Below are 17421 nucleotides of genomic sequence, written 5' to 3'. Positions count from 1 at the left end.
GCCGCTGCCCCCCACAGAGAGAGACTGCGCAGATCTCCTCTAGGGACCCAGAGAAGGCCTTTCTGGAGTGAGGCACACAGGGACCCCGGGCCCCAGGCTGCAGCCGCCTTCCCTTCCAGACGGGCTCTCGAGTCAAGAGCAAATGCTTTCACTGACAGTCACTGGTTTTTTTGTTTTATGGGTTTTTGGTTTGTTTTTGTTTTTTTTTTTTTGCTGTGGGAGATATTTTGAGAGGCTTCGGGAAACAATGGAGAGGGCTTGAAATAAGGCCAGACCTGGTTAATATCTTGCATCGGCCACTGCCTTATTCTGTGACTTTGGGCAGGTTACTGAACTTCCCTGAGTCTCCTTTTTCTGATCTGCGAAATGAGAAAAATGAAATTGTACTTCCAAAGTGGGTGTCTGGATGGGAATGAGTATGTCTGAGCAGGTGAGCAGGTGTTCACTAAATACAAAAAGACGACGATCACTCCTGTTACTGCTGCATCGTTCCTACTGCCTTTATTACATTTAATAGTAACATATCCAGGGCCCAACACACTCCGAGAGCTGTTGGGCATCCGAGCTGTGCATCCGAGAGCTCTAACAGGCCTAAGACATCTGATAAGGGAGCTTCATGACTTTCTCTCCACAGTAAATTTGTCCAGGTGCTTTGAAAACATATCCATATAAACTGGGGGGTAGCTTAATCGCGAGTTGAAATATATAAATCCCTCCCAGCATAACTGCAAATTTGAATTACGGTGCTGCATTTTACTATTAACACACAAGCCATATAAGCTTCCTGCTTTATACTTAAAAAAGAATGCCTTTTGAGATGCTCAATGCTTTGCACAAAGATCTACAAACTATGCTTAAAACAGCTCACTGGGAAGAGAATATCCAGCAAAATCCTCCCCATTCTGAAAAAGGCAGAAAATAAAGTGTGAAGTTGAGAATTCCTTCTTCTGACGGCCTGAACCAAGTCAGGCATCCATGGCTCTGTACAGCTCATCATCATTAGCAAATCATGAACGAAGACCCAGATGGTGACAGGCAAGCCCACGTGCACACAGCACAAGTGAGGGGGCTGGAGAGATGATGAAGGACAGCGGTGACATCGACCTCTAAGGACTGGAATGTTGAGTTAAAGCCAAGAAGTTGAGAATTGATAGAGGAAATGTAACTTTTGGCTTTTCAGTAAAACACACATGCATGAGAGTGGGATGATGAAGACTTGGCTTGGTAATACCTGAGTAAAATAATTGCGAGGGTTGCAATTTTAAGAGGCATAAATGAGAGCAGAACACAGGACTCAGAGGAAGTAACAGGTCCCCCTACCATGAGCTGAGTAGGTGACACCTGGAGCAGTCTAAGGAGGGCACAGCCAGGGTCAACCCAGGAAACAACTGGATGAGGACGGCTGAGATGCTCAAGGTCTGGACCATTTCACACAAAACACAGATAGGACTGTTAAGCCTGAAGCAGAGACCTGAGAAGGGAAGGAGAGCTGCCTTCAAACTGGTAAAGGACGGCCCCAGGATGCGGGTTGCTCCAGGATCAGCAGGTGTATCCAGGTGACTGGGGTATCCGGGTCATGCCACAAGGAGCAGATTCAGAGCAACCAGAGCCCCAGCTGTGACTGACAAACACCACACGGGCTGCCCCGTGAGACACAAGTCCTGCTCCACCCCGAGTAGGAGGAGGTCGCCCTTCTGTGGACGGTCCAGAGGGGATTCTGTAATTCCAAGGGTCCATGCTAGTCTCTCTTCTATATTACAGACCCAGGAAGGGGCTGGGAAGTAGCACAGTAAGACCCATGAGAGCTCAGAGACTGGCTGAAGTATTCTGACCATCTCTTTTGTTGTTTGATAAACCACAAAAGAGTGGCACTCTGAAGATCTTGTTTTTTCCACTAAGGCAGCTGTGATGCTCAAAGGACAGGACCTGGGCTCTGGGACTGGCTAAGGCCTCAGAATAAACACAGCACCTGATGGTGAAGACTAGTATTTATGGGGCATCTCACGGCACGCTGGTTGTGGATGTGATGCTCCGTGGTCTACACGTGTATTCTTTCATGGGTTGACTGTGTCCTGCCATTTCAGAAATGATTTCAGGTAGGTTGCAAGGATACATAACATATGTGTAGACTTAACGGAATTAAAAGTTGAAATGATAGCACCCAGAAATATAGGGAAGGAAAACAAAATGGGCACAGGGTTAATTTGGTGTTCACGACTTCTGGGAGGCACATAGAGACCGTCATCCCATTTTACACGAGTCCACTGAGGCTCACAGGCTGAATAATTTCCGAAAGTCAAACACCTAACCGAGCATACGGGCTGGGATTTTATTCAAGGTCTGACTGACCGCAAAGCTGGTGCTTTCTGAGGGAACGTCATTGCCTCAGGGAGAGCTGAGGATGAAGTGACACGGATTATCTTCTTGCTGACTAGGCTGAGACCAAGGGCATGGAATGCAGAGTCGAGTTTTTTGCAGACCAATCACATAGAATGATTCCTATCTTAAAGCCCAGCACGGTGGCCCACATACATGCTTACCGTATACTTGTTGACAAGGATAATGCCCAGAACAATTGAACATTTTAAAACCAACCCAGAGGATATAATAGAAATGTAACAGCCAGGAAGCTCTATTTGCCCTTCAGGTAGCTGCTATGTGTGTCTCCTCATAGCTATGGTATTTAACATTTTATAGAAGACTTTTGATGTATGAAAGCAAAATCATTGTTAACGGGATTTTTCCTTCTTTAGGGCTGAAGACAGTTGACTCCTTTAGGAGTGAGACACTGGCTAAGGTAACCAGGGCCATGAGTCACATATATACTTTCCAGCCTAAACATCTGTTTCACGTTAATAACAAAGTTTGGTTATTTAGCAATTGTTTATATGTAAAGAGAAGGATGATGAATCACAATATCACAATGTGTTTCTAAAGCCTCCTTTCTAAAGGAGGCACCGCAAGCTGGTGGAGGAGTAAGACGTGAAGATCACCTTCCTCCCCACAAATACATCAAAACTACATCTACATGTGGAACAGCTCCTACAGAACACCTGCTGAACGCTGGCAGAAGACCTCAGACCTCCCAAAAGGCAAGAAACTGTCCCCACGTGATCCAGGGACAACTTCCCCGGGAGAACGCACGGCACGCCTCAGGCTGCTGCAACATCACGGCCGGCCTCTGCCGCCGCAGGCCCGCCCCGCACGCCGTGCCCCTCCCTCCCCGCCCCCGGCCTGAGTGAGCCAGAGCCCCCGAAGCAGCTGCTCCTTTAACCCCGTCCTGTCTGAGTGAAGAACAGATGCCCTCCCGAGACCTACATGCAGAGGCCGGGCCAAATCCAAAGCTGAACCCCAGGAGCTGTGAGAACAAAGAAGAGAAAGGGAAATCTCTCCCAGCAGCCTCAGGAGCAGCAGATTAAAGCTCCACAATCAACCTGATGTACCTACATCTGTGGAACACCTGAATAGACAACAAATCATCCTAAATTGAGGCGGTGGACTCTGGGAGCAACTGTAGACTTGGGGTTTGCTTTCTGCATCTAATTTGTTTCTGGTTTTATGTTTAGCTTAGTTTAGTATTTAGAGCTTATTACCACTGGTAGATTTGTTAACTGATTTGGTTGCTCTCTTCCTTTTTTTTTTAACATATATGTATATTTTTTTCCTTTTCCTCTTTTTGTGAGTGTGTATGTGTATGCTTCTGTGTGTGATTTTGTCTCTATAGCTTTGCTTTTGCCATTATTCCTAGGGTTCTGATTGTCTGTTTTTTGTTTTTTTAGGGGTTTTAAGTATAGTTTTTAGAACTTGTTACCATTGGTGGATTTGTTTTTTGGTTTGGTTGCTCTTTCTGTTTTTATTTATTACTTTTTAATTTTTTAATTTTTAATATTTTTTACTTTAATAACTTTATTTTATTTACTTTTTTCCTTTCTTTCTTTTTTTTTTCTCCCTTTTCCTCTGAGCCATGAGGCTGACAGGGTCTTGGTGCTCTGGCCTGGTATCAGGCCCGAGCCTCTGAGGTGGGAGAGCCGAGTTCAGGACACTGGTCCACCAGAGACATCCTGGCCCCACGTAATATCAAACGGCAAAAGCTCTCGCAGAGATCTCCATCTCAATGCCAAGACCCAGGTCCACTCAATGACCAGCAAGCTACAGTGCTTTGATACCCTATGCCAAACAACTAGCAAGATAGGAAAACAACCCCACCCATTAGCACTGAGGCTGCCTAAAATCATAATAAGGTCACAGACACCCCAAAACACACCACCAGACGTGGACCTGCCCACCAGAAAGACAAGATCTAGCCTCATCCACCAGAACACAGGCACTAGTCCCTTCCACCAAGAAGCCTACACAAACCATTGAACCAACCTTACCCACTGGGAACAGACACCAAAAACAATGGGAACTACGAACGTGCAGCCTGCAAAAAGGAGACCCCAAACACAGTAAGTTAAGCAAAATGAGAAGACTGAGAAACACACGGCAGATGAAGGAGCAAGGTAAAAACCCACAGGAACAAACAAATGAAGACAAAATAGGTGGGGCTTCCCTGGTGGCACAGTGGTTAAGAATCTGCCTGCCAACGCAGGGGACACGAGTTTGAGCCCTGGTCTGGGAAGATCCCACATGCCACGGAGCAACTAAGCCCGTGTGCCACAATTACTGAGCCTGTGCTTTAGAGCCCGTGCACTGCAACTACTGAAGCCTGTGAGCCACAACTGCTGAGCCCACAAGCCACAACTACAGAAGCCCATGTGCCTAGAGCCCGTGCTCCACAACAAGAGAAGCCACCGCAATGAGAAGCCCGCGCACTGCAACTAAGAGTAGACCCCACTCGCTGCAACTACAGAAAGCCTGTGCGCAGCAACGAAGACCCAATGCAGCCAAAACTAACTAAATAAATAAATTTATTAAAAAAAAAAAAAGAAATTAATACTTTAAAAAAAGAGGAAATAGGCAGTCTACCTGAAAAAGAATTCAGAGTAATGATAGTAAAGATGATCCAAAATCTTGGAAACAGAATGGAGAAAATACAAGAAATGTTTGACAAGGACCTAGAAGAACTAAAGAGCAAACAAACAATGATGAACAACACAATAAATGAAATTAAAAATTCTTTAGAAGCAATCAATAGCAGAATAATGAGGCAGAAGAACGAATAAATGACCTGGAAGATAAAATAGCGGAAATAACTACCGCAGAGCAAAATAAAGAAAAAAGAATGAAAAGAATTGAGGACAATCTCAGAGACCTCTGGGACAACATTAAACTCACCAACATCCGAATTATAGGGGTCCCAGAAGAAGAGAAAAAGAAAGGGACTGAGAAAATATTTGAAGAGATTATAGTTGAAAACTTCCCTAACATGGGAAAGGAAATAGTCAATCAAGCCCAGGAAGCACAGAGATTCCCATACAGGATAAATCCAAGGAGAAACATGCCAAGACACATATTAATCAAACTATCAAAAATTAAATACAAAGAAAAAATATTAAAACCAGCAAGGGAAAAGCAACAATTAACATACAAGGGAATCCCGATAAGGTTAACAGCTGATCTTTCAGCAGAAACTCTGCAAGTCAGAAGGGTGTGGCAGGACATATGTAAAGTGATGAAAGGGAAAAACCTACAACCAAGATTACTCTACCCAGCAAGGATCTCATTCAGATTCCATGGAGAAATTAAAACCTTTACAAACAAACAAAAGCTAAGAGAATTCAGCACCACCAAACCAGCTTTACAACAAATGCTAAAGGAACTTCTCTAGGCAGGAAACACAAGAAGGAAAAGACTTACAATAACAAACCCAAAACGATTAAGAAAATAGTAATAGAAACATACATATCGATAACTACCTTAAATGTAAATGGATTAAATGCTCCAACCAAAAGACAGAGACTGGCTGAATGGATACAAAAACAAGACCCATATATATGTTGTCTACAAGACCCACTTCAGACCTAGGGACACATACAGACTGAAAGTGAGGGGATGGAAACAGATATTCCACACAAATGGAAATCAAAAGAAATTTGGAGTGGCAATTCTCATACCAGACAAAATAGACTTTAAAATAAAGACTATTACAAGAGACAAAGAAGGACACTACATAATGATCAAGGGATCAATCCAAGAAGGAGATATAACAATTGCAAATATTTATGCACCCAACATAAGAGCACCTCAATACATAAGGCAAATGATAACAGCCATAAAAGGGGAAATCGACAGTAACACAATAATAGTGTGGGACTTTAACACCCCACTTTCACCAATGGAAAGATCATCCAAAATGAAAATAAATAAGGAAACACAAGCTTTAAATGATACATTAAACAAGATGGACTTAACTGATATTTATAGGACATTCCATCTATTACAAATGGAATTACATTCCATTTGTAATCCCAAAACAGCAGATTACACTTTCTTCTCAATTGCTCATGGAACATTCTCCAGGATAGATCATATCTTGGATCACAAATGAAGCCTTGGTAAATTTAAGAAAATTGAAATTGTATCAAGTATCTTTTCCAACCACAGCGCTATGAGACTAGATATCAATTACAGGAAAAAATCTGTAAAAAATACAAACACATGGAAGCTAAACAATACACTACTAAATAACCAAGAGATCACTGAAGAAATCAGAAGAAATCAAAAAATACCTAGAGACAAATGACAATGAAAACACGGCAACCCAAAACCTATGGGAGGCAGCAAAAGCAGTTCTAAGACGGAAGTTTATAGCAATACAATCCTACCTCAAGTAACAATAAACATCTAACATAAACAACCTAACATTATGCCTAAAGCAATTAGAGAAAGAAGATCAAAAAACCCCCAAAGTTAGCGAAGGAAAGAAATCATAAAGATCAGATCAGTAATAAAAGAAATGAAGGAAATGATAGCAAAGATCAATAAAACTAAAAGCTGGTTCTTTGAGAAGACAAACAAAATTGATAAACCATTAGCCAGACTTATCAAGAAAAAAAGGGAGAAGACTCAAATCAATAGAATTAGAAATGAAAAAGGAGAAGTAATAACTGACACTTCAGAAATACAGAGGATCATGAGACATTACTACAAGCAACTATATGCCAATAAAATGCAAAACCTGGAAGAAATGGACAAATTCTTAGAAAAGCACAACCTTCTGAGACTGAACCAGGAAGAAATAGAAAATAGAAACAGACCAATCACAAGCACTGAAATTGAAACTGTGATTAAAAGTCTTTCAACAAACAAAAGCCCAGGACCAGATAGCTTCACAGGCGAATTCTATCAAACATTTAGAGAAGAGCTAACACCTATCCTTCTCAATCTCTTCCAAAATATAGCAGAGGGAGGAACACTCCCAAACTCATTCTACGAGGCCACCATCACCCTGATACCAAAACCAGACAAGGATGTCACAAAAAAAGAAAACAACAGGCCAATATCACTGATGAACATAGATGCAAAAATCCTCAACAAAATACTAGCAAACAGAATCCAACAGCACATTAAAGAATCATACACCATGATTAAGCAGGGTTTATCTGAGGGATGCTAGGATTCTTCAATAATGCAAATCAATCAATGTGATACACCATACTAATAAATTGAAGGAGAAAGACCATATGATCATCTCAATAGATGCAGAAAAAGCTTTCGACAAAATTCAACACCAATTTATGATAAAAAATCCTCAGAATGTAGGCATAGAGCTAACTTACCTCAACATAATAAAGGCCATATATGACAAACCCACAGCCAACATTGTTCTCAATGGTGAAAAACAAACAATTTCCACTAAGATCAAGAAAAAGAAAAGGTTGCCCACTCTCACCACTATTATTCAACATAGTTTTAGAAGTTTTAGCCAGAGCAATCAGAGAAGAAAAAAAAATAAAAGGAATCCAAATCAGAAAAGAAGAAGTAAAGCTGTCACTGTTTGCAGATGATGTGATACTATACATACAGAATCCTAAAGATGCTACCAGAAAACTACTAGAGCTAATCAATGAATTTGGTAAAGTACCAGCATACAAAATTAATGCACAGAGATCTCTGGCATTCCTATACACTAATGATGAAAAATCTAAAAGAGAAATTAAGGAAACACTCCCATTTACCATTGCAACAAAAAGAATAAAACACCTAGGAATAAACCTACCTAAGGAGACAAAAGACCTGCATGCAGAAAACTATAAGACACTGATGAAAGAAATTAAAGATGATACAAACAGATGGAGAGATATACCACATTCTTGGATTGGAAGAATCAACATTGTGAAAATGACTATACTACCCAAAGCAATCTACAGATTCAATGCAATCCCTATCAAACTACCAATGGCATTTTTCACAGAACTAGAGCAAAAAATTTCACAATTTGTATGGAAACACAAAAGACCCCAACAGCCAAAACAATCTTGAGAAAGAGAAACAGAGCTGGAGGAATCAGGCTCCCAGACTTCAGACTATACTACGAAGCTACAGTAATCAAGACAGTATGGTACTGGCACAAAAACAGAAATACAGATCAGTGGAACAGGATAGAAAGCCCAGAGATAAACCCATGCACATATGGTCACCTTATCTCTGATAAAGGAAGCAAGAATATACAGTGGAGAAAAGACAGCCTCTTCAATAGTGGTGCTGGGAAACCTGGACAGCTACATGTAAAAGAATGAAATTAGAACACTCCCTAACACCGTACACAAAAATAACCTCAAAATGGATTAAAGACCTAAATGTAAGGCCAGACACTATAAATCTCTTAGAGGAAGAGATAGGCAGAACACTCCATGACATAAATCACAGCAAGATCTTTTTTGACCCACCTCCTAGAGAAATGGAAATAAAAACAAAAATAAACAAATGAGACCTATTGAAACTTAAAAGCTTTTGCACAGCAAAGGGAACCATAAACAGGACGAAAAGACAACCCTCAGAATGGGAGAAAATATTTGCAAACGAAGCAACTGACAAAGGATTAATCTCCAAAATATACAAGCAGCTCATGCAGCTCAATATCAGAAAAACAAACAACCCAATCCAAAAATGGGCAGAAGACCTAAATAGACATTTCTCCAAAGAAGATATACAGATTTCAACAAACACATGAAAGAATGCTCAACATCACTAATCATTAGAGAAATGCAAATCAAAACTACAATGAGGTATCATCTCACACCGGTCAGAATGGCCATCATCAAAAAATCTACAAACAATAAATGCTGGAGAGGGTGTGGAGAAAAGGGAACCCTCTTGCACTGTTGGTGGGAATGTAAATTGATATAGTCACTATGGAGAACAGTATGGAGGTTCCTTTAAAAACTAAATATAAAACTACCATACGACCCAGCAATCCCACTACTGGGCATATACCCTGAGAAAACCATAATTCAAAAAGAGTCATGTACCACAATGTTCATTGCAGCACTATTTACAGTAGCCAGGACATGGAAGCAACCTAAGTGTCCATCAACAGATGAATGGACAAAGAAGATGTGGCACATATATACAATGGAGTATTACTCAGCCATAAAAAGAAACAAAAGTGAGCTATTTGTAGTGAGGTGGATGGACCCAGAGTCTGTCATACAGAGTGAAGTAAGTCAGAAAGAGAAAAACAAATACCGTATGCTAACACATATATATGGACTCTAAGAAAAAAGGGTTCTGATGAACCTAGGGGCAGGACAGGAATAAAGATGCAGACGTAGAGAATGGACTTGAGGACATGGGGAGGGGGAAGGGTAAGCTGGGACGAAGTGAGAGAGTGGCATGGACATATATACACTACCAAACGTAAAACAGATAGCTAGTGGGAAGCAGCCACATAGCACAGGGAGATCAGCTCGGTGCTTTGTGACCACCTAGAGGGGTGGGATAGGGAGGGTGGGAGGGAGATGCAAGAGGGAGGGGATATGGGGATAGAGGTATACGTATAGCTGATTCAGTTTGTTATACAGCAGAAACTAACACAACCATGTAAAGCAATTATACTCCAATAAAGATGTTAAAAAAAAATACTCTGACATAAGGGGATTTATAAACACCAGGCACTGTTATTACAGTGCATTTGCTATTGCTGCCTATAAGTTAAATGGAGACAGCAGGCAGGACTCATCAAGACCAATTTTAAAGACCTTCTTAGTTAAGAACAGTTTAATAGTGCACAGCCTGACGGTAGTGAATGAAATCCAGATTACGATTTCCTTTCCCTTTTACATAATATTGTTGGATTTAATTCATTTAAGAAATAGTTACAGAACATTTTCTGTGTGCGTGACCCCGTAGGGACACAAAGATGAATAAAAACAAGTCCAGGCTTGGAGGTAGAGTCAGTCCACACCAATCCTTGGTACAATGTACTGATGGTCACAGAGCAAATTTATCTTCCAAAGGTGACCACTACAGTACCTCTCATCCGACAAGTGCTTCCTGAACCTTCCATTCATCCATCAGGAGGTGGAATATGATACCCCTCTTTGCGAGTCTGTGTGTGGGTGGGTGGAAGTGGAGGGAGTGGGGGAGGGAAGGGCACTCGGTGAGAAGGGCACAGCCAAGGGCGGGCTGGGAATGAAAAGTCACAATATGCGATGTATGAAATAGTACTGTGGGAGATTAGGACTCAGGGTCTATATTTGTGCTGTCCTATATGATAGCCTCGAGTCACATGCGGCTACTTAAATGTAAGTGAATTAAAATTCAATAGAATTAAAACCTCAGCCACACTAGCCCTGTTCCAAGCGCTGGGAGGGCTCCCGTATTGGACAAGGTAGATACAGAGCATTTACGTCAGTGCTGGGCTCTGAGGTACGTCTCCTTGTCGCCCAGGCAGCAGTGTCCCATCGCGGGCTTCTGAGACAGTGGGACCTGGTGCTGTGTCTGGGGAATCAACCAGGGAGCAGGTTAGTTAGGTGGGCAGAGGATACGTTTGTCACCAGCCCCCAGTGAGGAGTGGCGTTGGAGGACAAAAAGTCTGCAGATTTCAAGACAGCCCAGGCTCGGGAAAACAGACGGGCCAGAGTCACCAGGTAGCTGGTGATTTACTTATCGGTTCCATAGAGTATGAAAACGGTTCCGTTACGGTACAGGGCTCGCTGGAGACTTGCAAAAACCAAAGGCAGCTTAGGAGGTTTGGAAGAAAAATCAAAGGACTGGAAAGTGAAGGAGCAGGGGTGGAAAGGAAGAGGAGGCCAGGAGAGGGGATGGCAAGTGCCCCCTCATCACACCCCCAGGGTGGGGCTGGCGACCATGGCACCCACTGGCAGATCGTGGTCACTGTCGTGAGACGGGAGAATATCTCTCAGTCAGTGGTGGGACGGCGAGTAAACACTCAATTACCCTAACAACTGCTTCTCTGTATCGGACTGAAAAGAAATGGTAGGAGCAGCTACAGAGACACTCACAAATAAGAACAGGAAAAGTCATTAGTGTTTGAAATAAAAACCAACAGTTTCAGATACAGAGAATGGGCTTTCCAGAGGGCTTGCAGGGATCCAGATGAGATTTCCTGCCATTTCCTTTCCTGGTACCCACCACTCTTACTGTCCTGAATTCCATCACCGATCTTTTTTTTTTTTTTTTTGCAGTACACGGGCCTCTCACTGTTGTGGCCTCTCCCATTGCGGAGCACAGGCTCCGGACGCGCAGGTTCAGCGGCCATGGCTCACGGGCCCAGCCGCTCCGCGGCATGTGGGATCTTCCCGGACCGGGGCACGAACCCGTGTCCCCTACACTGGCAGGCGGACTCTCAACCACTGCGCCACCAGGGAAGCCCCATCACTGATCGTTTAAGCAGATGATCACAGGGCTCTGTATTCTGAGCTTAAACACAAGTTGACAAGAGGCTTCCAGCTGGCTGCGTTCGGCATCAGCGTCTCTCCCCACCCCTCAGTGGGACTGAACATTTTCCCCACCTTGGCTCCTTCAGAGAGACCTAGGAAAGGCAGGATGTCCTTATGCGTTGCCACAGCCTCTGCTGTCCCCTTCTCATCCTAGCACAGCCGACCAAAGCCCCGACATGCAACGGAGTGCTACACTGGGGGAAAGAATGGATCACAACATCACCAATTCTTTGTGAGACTGAATAAGGAAACACTCCAGTAGCCCAGACTTATAAGTAACCCACGTAAACCGACAATTCAGACCTCGGTGTACGGTGCCGAGCAGGTAGCTGAATCTTGGCAGGGAGGAGGCTAAATAAGAAAATCCCAAACTTGCGTTGCACAGGCGTTAGGATGTCTCCCCTCAGTAAAAGTGTCTCACAAAGATTTCTCCATTCCCCTTTCTACTGGGGAAGCTTCACACCCCCTCCAGCTCAAAGGGGATGCGATTTGCTTATCAACTTCTCCCCCCCACCCCCGCCGCCCGCCAAAAAAACTGGTTCCTAACTTCTCTGAGAATAGGAGACAAAAAGAAATCTTTTGTGTTACAGAGCACGTTTAAAATATCTTGCACTTTCTTGCATAGTTAAAAGCACACGAGATTGCCACACTTCTTATTCACAAGCGTTTGCACTTTCCAGAAGTGCGATTTTTAAGAGCTCCGCAAAGGTTCCCCCAAATTGTTTTCTCCTTAAAAAGCATAAAGACAAGCCAGCGCTGGTGGTTTTCTTCTCCTTCTGACTCTGTACATACGCACCGCATCTCTTTAGACAAATGCCAAAGAGGACTCTTGTTTACGCGCATATTTCAAGACGGCTTCACTCATACAGCAAAAAGCCTGTGGGACACACAAGGGGCCTTCCCCACCTCTTGGTGGTCTCCCAGCACTGGCTTACCTTGGGGTGCTCCGGTTTGGTTGGATTTCCCCAGGACCTGTAAATGTGAGGTCCTGGGGATGGGATACCTGTTAGAATGGGTCAGGTGGGGACAGGGTTTCCAGGCAGGGCAGTCAGAGAAGAATCCCGCCAGCGCAGGCCAGCATGATGCTTCCTTTGTTCTAGGTGCTTTAGGTCTATTAACTCGTATTCTCCCCACAAGGCTGTGAAGTAGGCCTTATTCCTTTGCCCCCATTTTACAGAAGAGGAGAGAGGCCTTGAGGTCAGCATCGAGGGGGGAGGCGAGGTGTGAGCCCAGGCAGGCTGGCGGCCCAGGCTGTGTTTTCATCACGACGCCCTACCACCTGCCCCAGAAGGACGTGCATCTTCCGTGCACATAAACCATCTAACCACACAGTTCTCCTAACTTAACGTTGGCCTCTGTGAGACGTGAAGGGCGCATTGTAAAGTGGCAGAGCGGCAGAAAAGGTAGACACGTTACAGAAGATGGATTAGGGCTTGGATACAATAGCCCAGGTATGGCTAGTAAATTAGGGCAGATGAGATCTGCAACGGAAGACGACCCCAGCTGGAGACAGGCTGGCCCGCCCCACCTCCTCCTCTGGCTGTTCTCAGGCCCTCCCCCGACAAATCATTAACAACTCTTGAAAGTTACTCAGTTACCCATCACTCCTCCCTCCCCACCACTCCTGAAAACATCACTGCCCTCGCTCCATCACTGTTTGCTTGAGGAAATTCATGACTGACTGGTCTAAACAGTCAAGACAGAGTGCAGAAATCATCTTCTACAAGTTTAATGATGCTCAGAAAAAATGGTATGCTCTCCTGTGTTGAGCTGTGCCGCAGGTACACTTGTACATGACATGTATATTTCAAAGGCCCACAGAAGGGAGCCGTGCCCCCCAGGGGTAATCTCACCTCGGCTCCTGAGACTACCTCTCTGAGGGCAACTGCTGAGAGTGGGTGGTGATATCTCACTTTCCTTCACAACTGGTGAAACCTAGACTAGTACCTGACTGCAAATTTGCCATCGGTCAGGCTTGGTCCAGAGCCTGGAAGCCCCCGTGCTGAGTGGATAACTGGGTGGGTGGAGGGAGTTTGCTAGGGCTGCCCCACAGGAGGGCAAAGCATGAAGCCTGGACTTTTCATAGAAAAGGTCAAGGAGCATCCTGAACATGAATCCTAGGAAAGCAAGTCAGCAACGATTTTAGGATCTTACTTGTAGTTTTTCTCCCAGAATTTCACTGGCCTGACATACGATGTGATAAAAATGACACTCCCAAGAAACGGGCTCAGTGGAGTAGAAAAGATCGACGTGGCAAACGCCTGAAAGAAAAGCATGGCAGAATCTGAGGATTTTGAGTTAAAGAAAAAAAAGAAGTGTTCATGATTATTCTTCCACATAGTATTTGCAATTTTGACTAGTTTATATGAAAGCCATTTTCTCACCAAGGAAAGAAAGAAGGGCCTACCCGTGATCTCTCTATGTACATATTTGGAAATATAAAACTTTCAATAATATCCTGCTAGGTCTCATTTCACCCCCATGAAAACCAAATGATTCTCATAAAAATCCCAGCAGTCTCAGCATGATTCGTGGCAAAGATTTAATATCTAAGATTTGAAAAGAACAGTTTCTTTTTACTGAGATATTGTTAGCTGAACCAAACACACTGTGGTACATTTACTAAGGTATCAAGCAGCTTTATAAATAATTAAAAGTAAATTACACTTGGAAAGTAAATAAATAGCATTGTTTGGGAAGATAGCATCTCTATTCCTCAAAGAATCTTTTCCCACTGTTCAAAAATATGTATCTTTTTTATCATACACTGAACACCAATGGCTCGATTCAACTCATGTCTGGTTTATAAGCTAAAAATGTGTACTCACGTCCCAGCATGCCGTGGGCTAAGCCACCACCCTGGCACTCGGTACGGGTTTCCCACTTCTTGGCATGCCTCAGTTTCACACATTCTGATCAGAAATGTAATTGTTCAATATTAAAATTAGTATGGCTCTCACTTTGGGCTTAAGCCCAACTAATTGATCTCTGGAAATCTGGGGGAGGTGTCAGAAGGGCTGGTCCCTCCCCAGGCTCACTCCATCATTGGAGAACTTCTCCCGGCTGTCAATCACGGGGCCTTTGATTTGTTAAAGCCAGAGGTGGCAGAGGTCAGCGGGGGGGGGGGGGGGGGGGGGGGGGGGGGGGGGGGCGGGGGGGGGGCAGACAGCCCAGGTTTTACATATGCACATGGTTCCTTGTCCTTCAGGGTGAGGGCTGGGAGGGTTCTGCTGCAGGTCTGACCTGATCTCCTACAAGGCTGATTTTCCCACCTGGAAGGGGACGTGGCTGCACAAATGGAGGTCTTGTTTTTTAGCCCATGTTTAAAAAGTTCTGGCAGAAAGTAAGAAATGCCTAAATGTCTGTCACAGATAGGAAGATTCTGTGTTTCATTACCTACCAGAGCATGGAAGGGCTTTCCCATATTATCAGTGGCAGGGCTTAGTTATGTGATAGGGACCCTCACAGCCGCACTTACATGTAAACACAAAGAAGGGAGGGAGCCTTGCCTGTCTACAGGCACTTCCCAGTGCATTTGCATAGATTTAAGCTCAGAGTTTTCCTTCAGGGGTAGCTGTGTCATTTTTTTTTCCATTTGTTATTTATTTCCAAACATCTTCAGAAGTGAAATAACACATCCTCCATTAATAGTGTTGAACTGTCTGGGTATCAAAAAGATCTCGATTGTGCTACAATTTCACTCCGATTCCTTTTATTTTGACCTGGGTTCAGATGCAGAACTCCAGAATAAGGAGCTACTGTGACATCTATCATCACCCAACAGTTTCTTCCTCATCGGGAAGCTGGAAAGATCTAAATACCTCTGCCACAGAACACACCAGTGTAACTATTCCCCTTGTCACAGGAAGAAAAAAAAAAAAAAAGAACTTCATGGGAGATGCCATCGAAGGAAGGTACTGAAAACACCTGAGAAAGCAGAGTGGGGTCACAGGGGAGATTCCTGAGGAGGGTGTTGGGTGAGGGGAAGGTGACAGGGGGCACTGTGGGGTTTGCAGAAGATCCAGGACAAAGTTAAGTGGAACTGGGGCTGGGTAGGAGGCTGCGTGGGCCGGCACTGCCGTTCTTTTGGGTTCTAAACGTTTCCCCAAAGATTATGTTATCCGTTTTTTAAATGCCAGAAACAGTTATCCAGAAATTAAGAAACGAGGAAAATACTGCTAGCCTGTAAATGAAGTTCAAATTTGGGAGGAAAGGAAATGAAGCTTAACAGGTCAGAGGTAGGGCAGAAGTGAATAGATGGCCTCAAAGGTTAGTTTATTTAGGGGAGATCAGAAAAGGAATATAGCGCTCTTGGGGAAATACGCAAGATCGTGACTGTAATGGCTAAGGCAGTCCCGAGAAATAGGCAGCCTTCTTTATTTTTTGAGAGCCAAGAGGTGGGCCAAAGGGCTAGACGGTGACTCCTTAAAAAGCTTCAAGTTTACCTGAGGACATTTAAAATGAAAATATCAACGTTAATACTTAAAAAAAAATAACTGGAAGCTCGAAAGGATATACCAAATAGAGAGCGGCCTTTCCAATACGCACATTTAACAGAGCTAACACAGCTAAGCCTGTCTAATTATTAGAAAACAATGGTGTTGCATGGTCTCTACACATATTAAAAGGGTGAGCATGCCTATCTTTCCCTGGAGGTTACAAGCTCAGAAACTGACAGAGACTACCGAGGGAGAAAACATGCTAGGACTGGAAAAAGCAATTTAATAAACAGGGCCCCGCTGGCCTGAAAGTTGATTCAATTCCAAAATGGAGCAAATTAGCCCCTTCTCAAAGCCAGGATGGAACCCACAGCTTCTTAATAGAGTGATAAACTCATTAACATTTCAAAATTAGTCAAGATCCAGGGCTGGCATTTAGGAACCTGATGGCCTTGTCTTGATGGCATATATATCTGGTTTCTTTTTTTTTTTTTTGCAGTACACGGGCCTCTCACTGTTGTGGCCTCTCCCATTGCGGAGCACAGGCTCCGGACGCGCAGGTTCAGCGGCCATGGCTCACGGGCCCAGCCGCTCCGCGGCATGCGGGATCTTCCCAGACCGGGGCACGAACCCGTGTCCCCTGCATCGGCAGGCGGACTCTCAACCACTGCGCCACCAGGGAAGCCCCTATATCTGGTTTCTTAAACGAGCTCATTAAATTCTGCACGGTATGCTGTTGGGCTCCACATAGCAAATAGCTACCTTCACAACTGATGCAGGATGGGGAAGTGTCTCTGGGTGATGGGGTAGGGGTGCTGGAAGCCCTGGAAGCCATCACACAACTGCAGTGGTCAGGCTCCACGGCCACCTCGAAGGGTCTATAACTTAGCAGAGGCAGGAGGTGGGTTTCACTGACGGGAACAGTTTTAGGCACAAAGCACTGGGATCAAATGTATTCTAAAACTAAATGCCCAATGAAGTCTGCATCTCAGATGTGTTCAATTTCTCACGAGAACCAGTCCATCCATCGCGAAAGTGCTTAGATTTAACGCCCGCTGGGTTCAGTCTGAGATGGACCCCAGGGCTGCCTTTATCCTTAGCGGAGATCTTAAGCGCCAGATACCATGTGCTTGTGT

The 17421-nt window shown here is 44.1% G+C and overlaps 1 protein-coding gene across 6 annotated transcripts in view; it reads right to left on the bottom strand.

Moving 5' to 3' along the window:
- PCNX2 (pecanex 2) overlaps nt 1-17421 on the bottom strand; it is a 281732-nt gene that overhangs the window by 72437 nt on the left and 191874 nt on the right. For all 6 annotated transcript variants that reach the window (XM_079900242.1, XM_079900240.1, XM_079900241.1 and 3 more), the window contains one exon: nt 14001-14130. In XM_079900242.1, the coding sequence (XP_079756368.1) occupies nt 14001-14130 (130 nt within the window). The remainder of the gene's footprint in view (nt 1-14000; nt 14131-17421) is intronic.

The sequence above is a fragment of the Stenella coeruleoalba genome (assembly GCF_951394435.1).
Source record: "Stenella coeruleoalba genome assembly, chromosome: 16".
Taxonomy (NCBI): Eukaryota; Metazoa; Chordata; class Mammalia; order Artiodactyla; family Delphinidae; genus Stenella; species Stenella coeruleoalba.
This window is presented reverse-complemented; position numbering and strand designations above follow the sequence as displayed.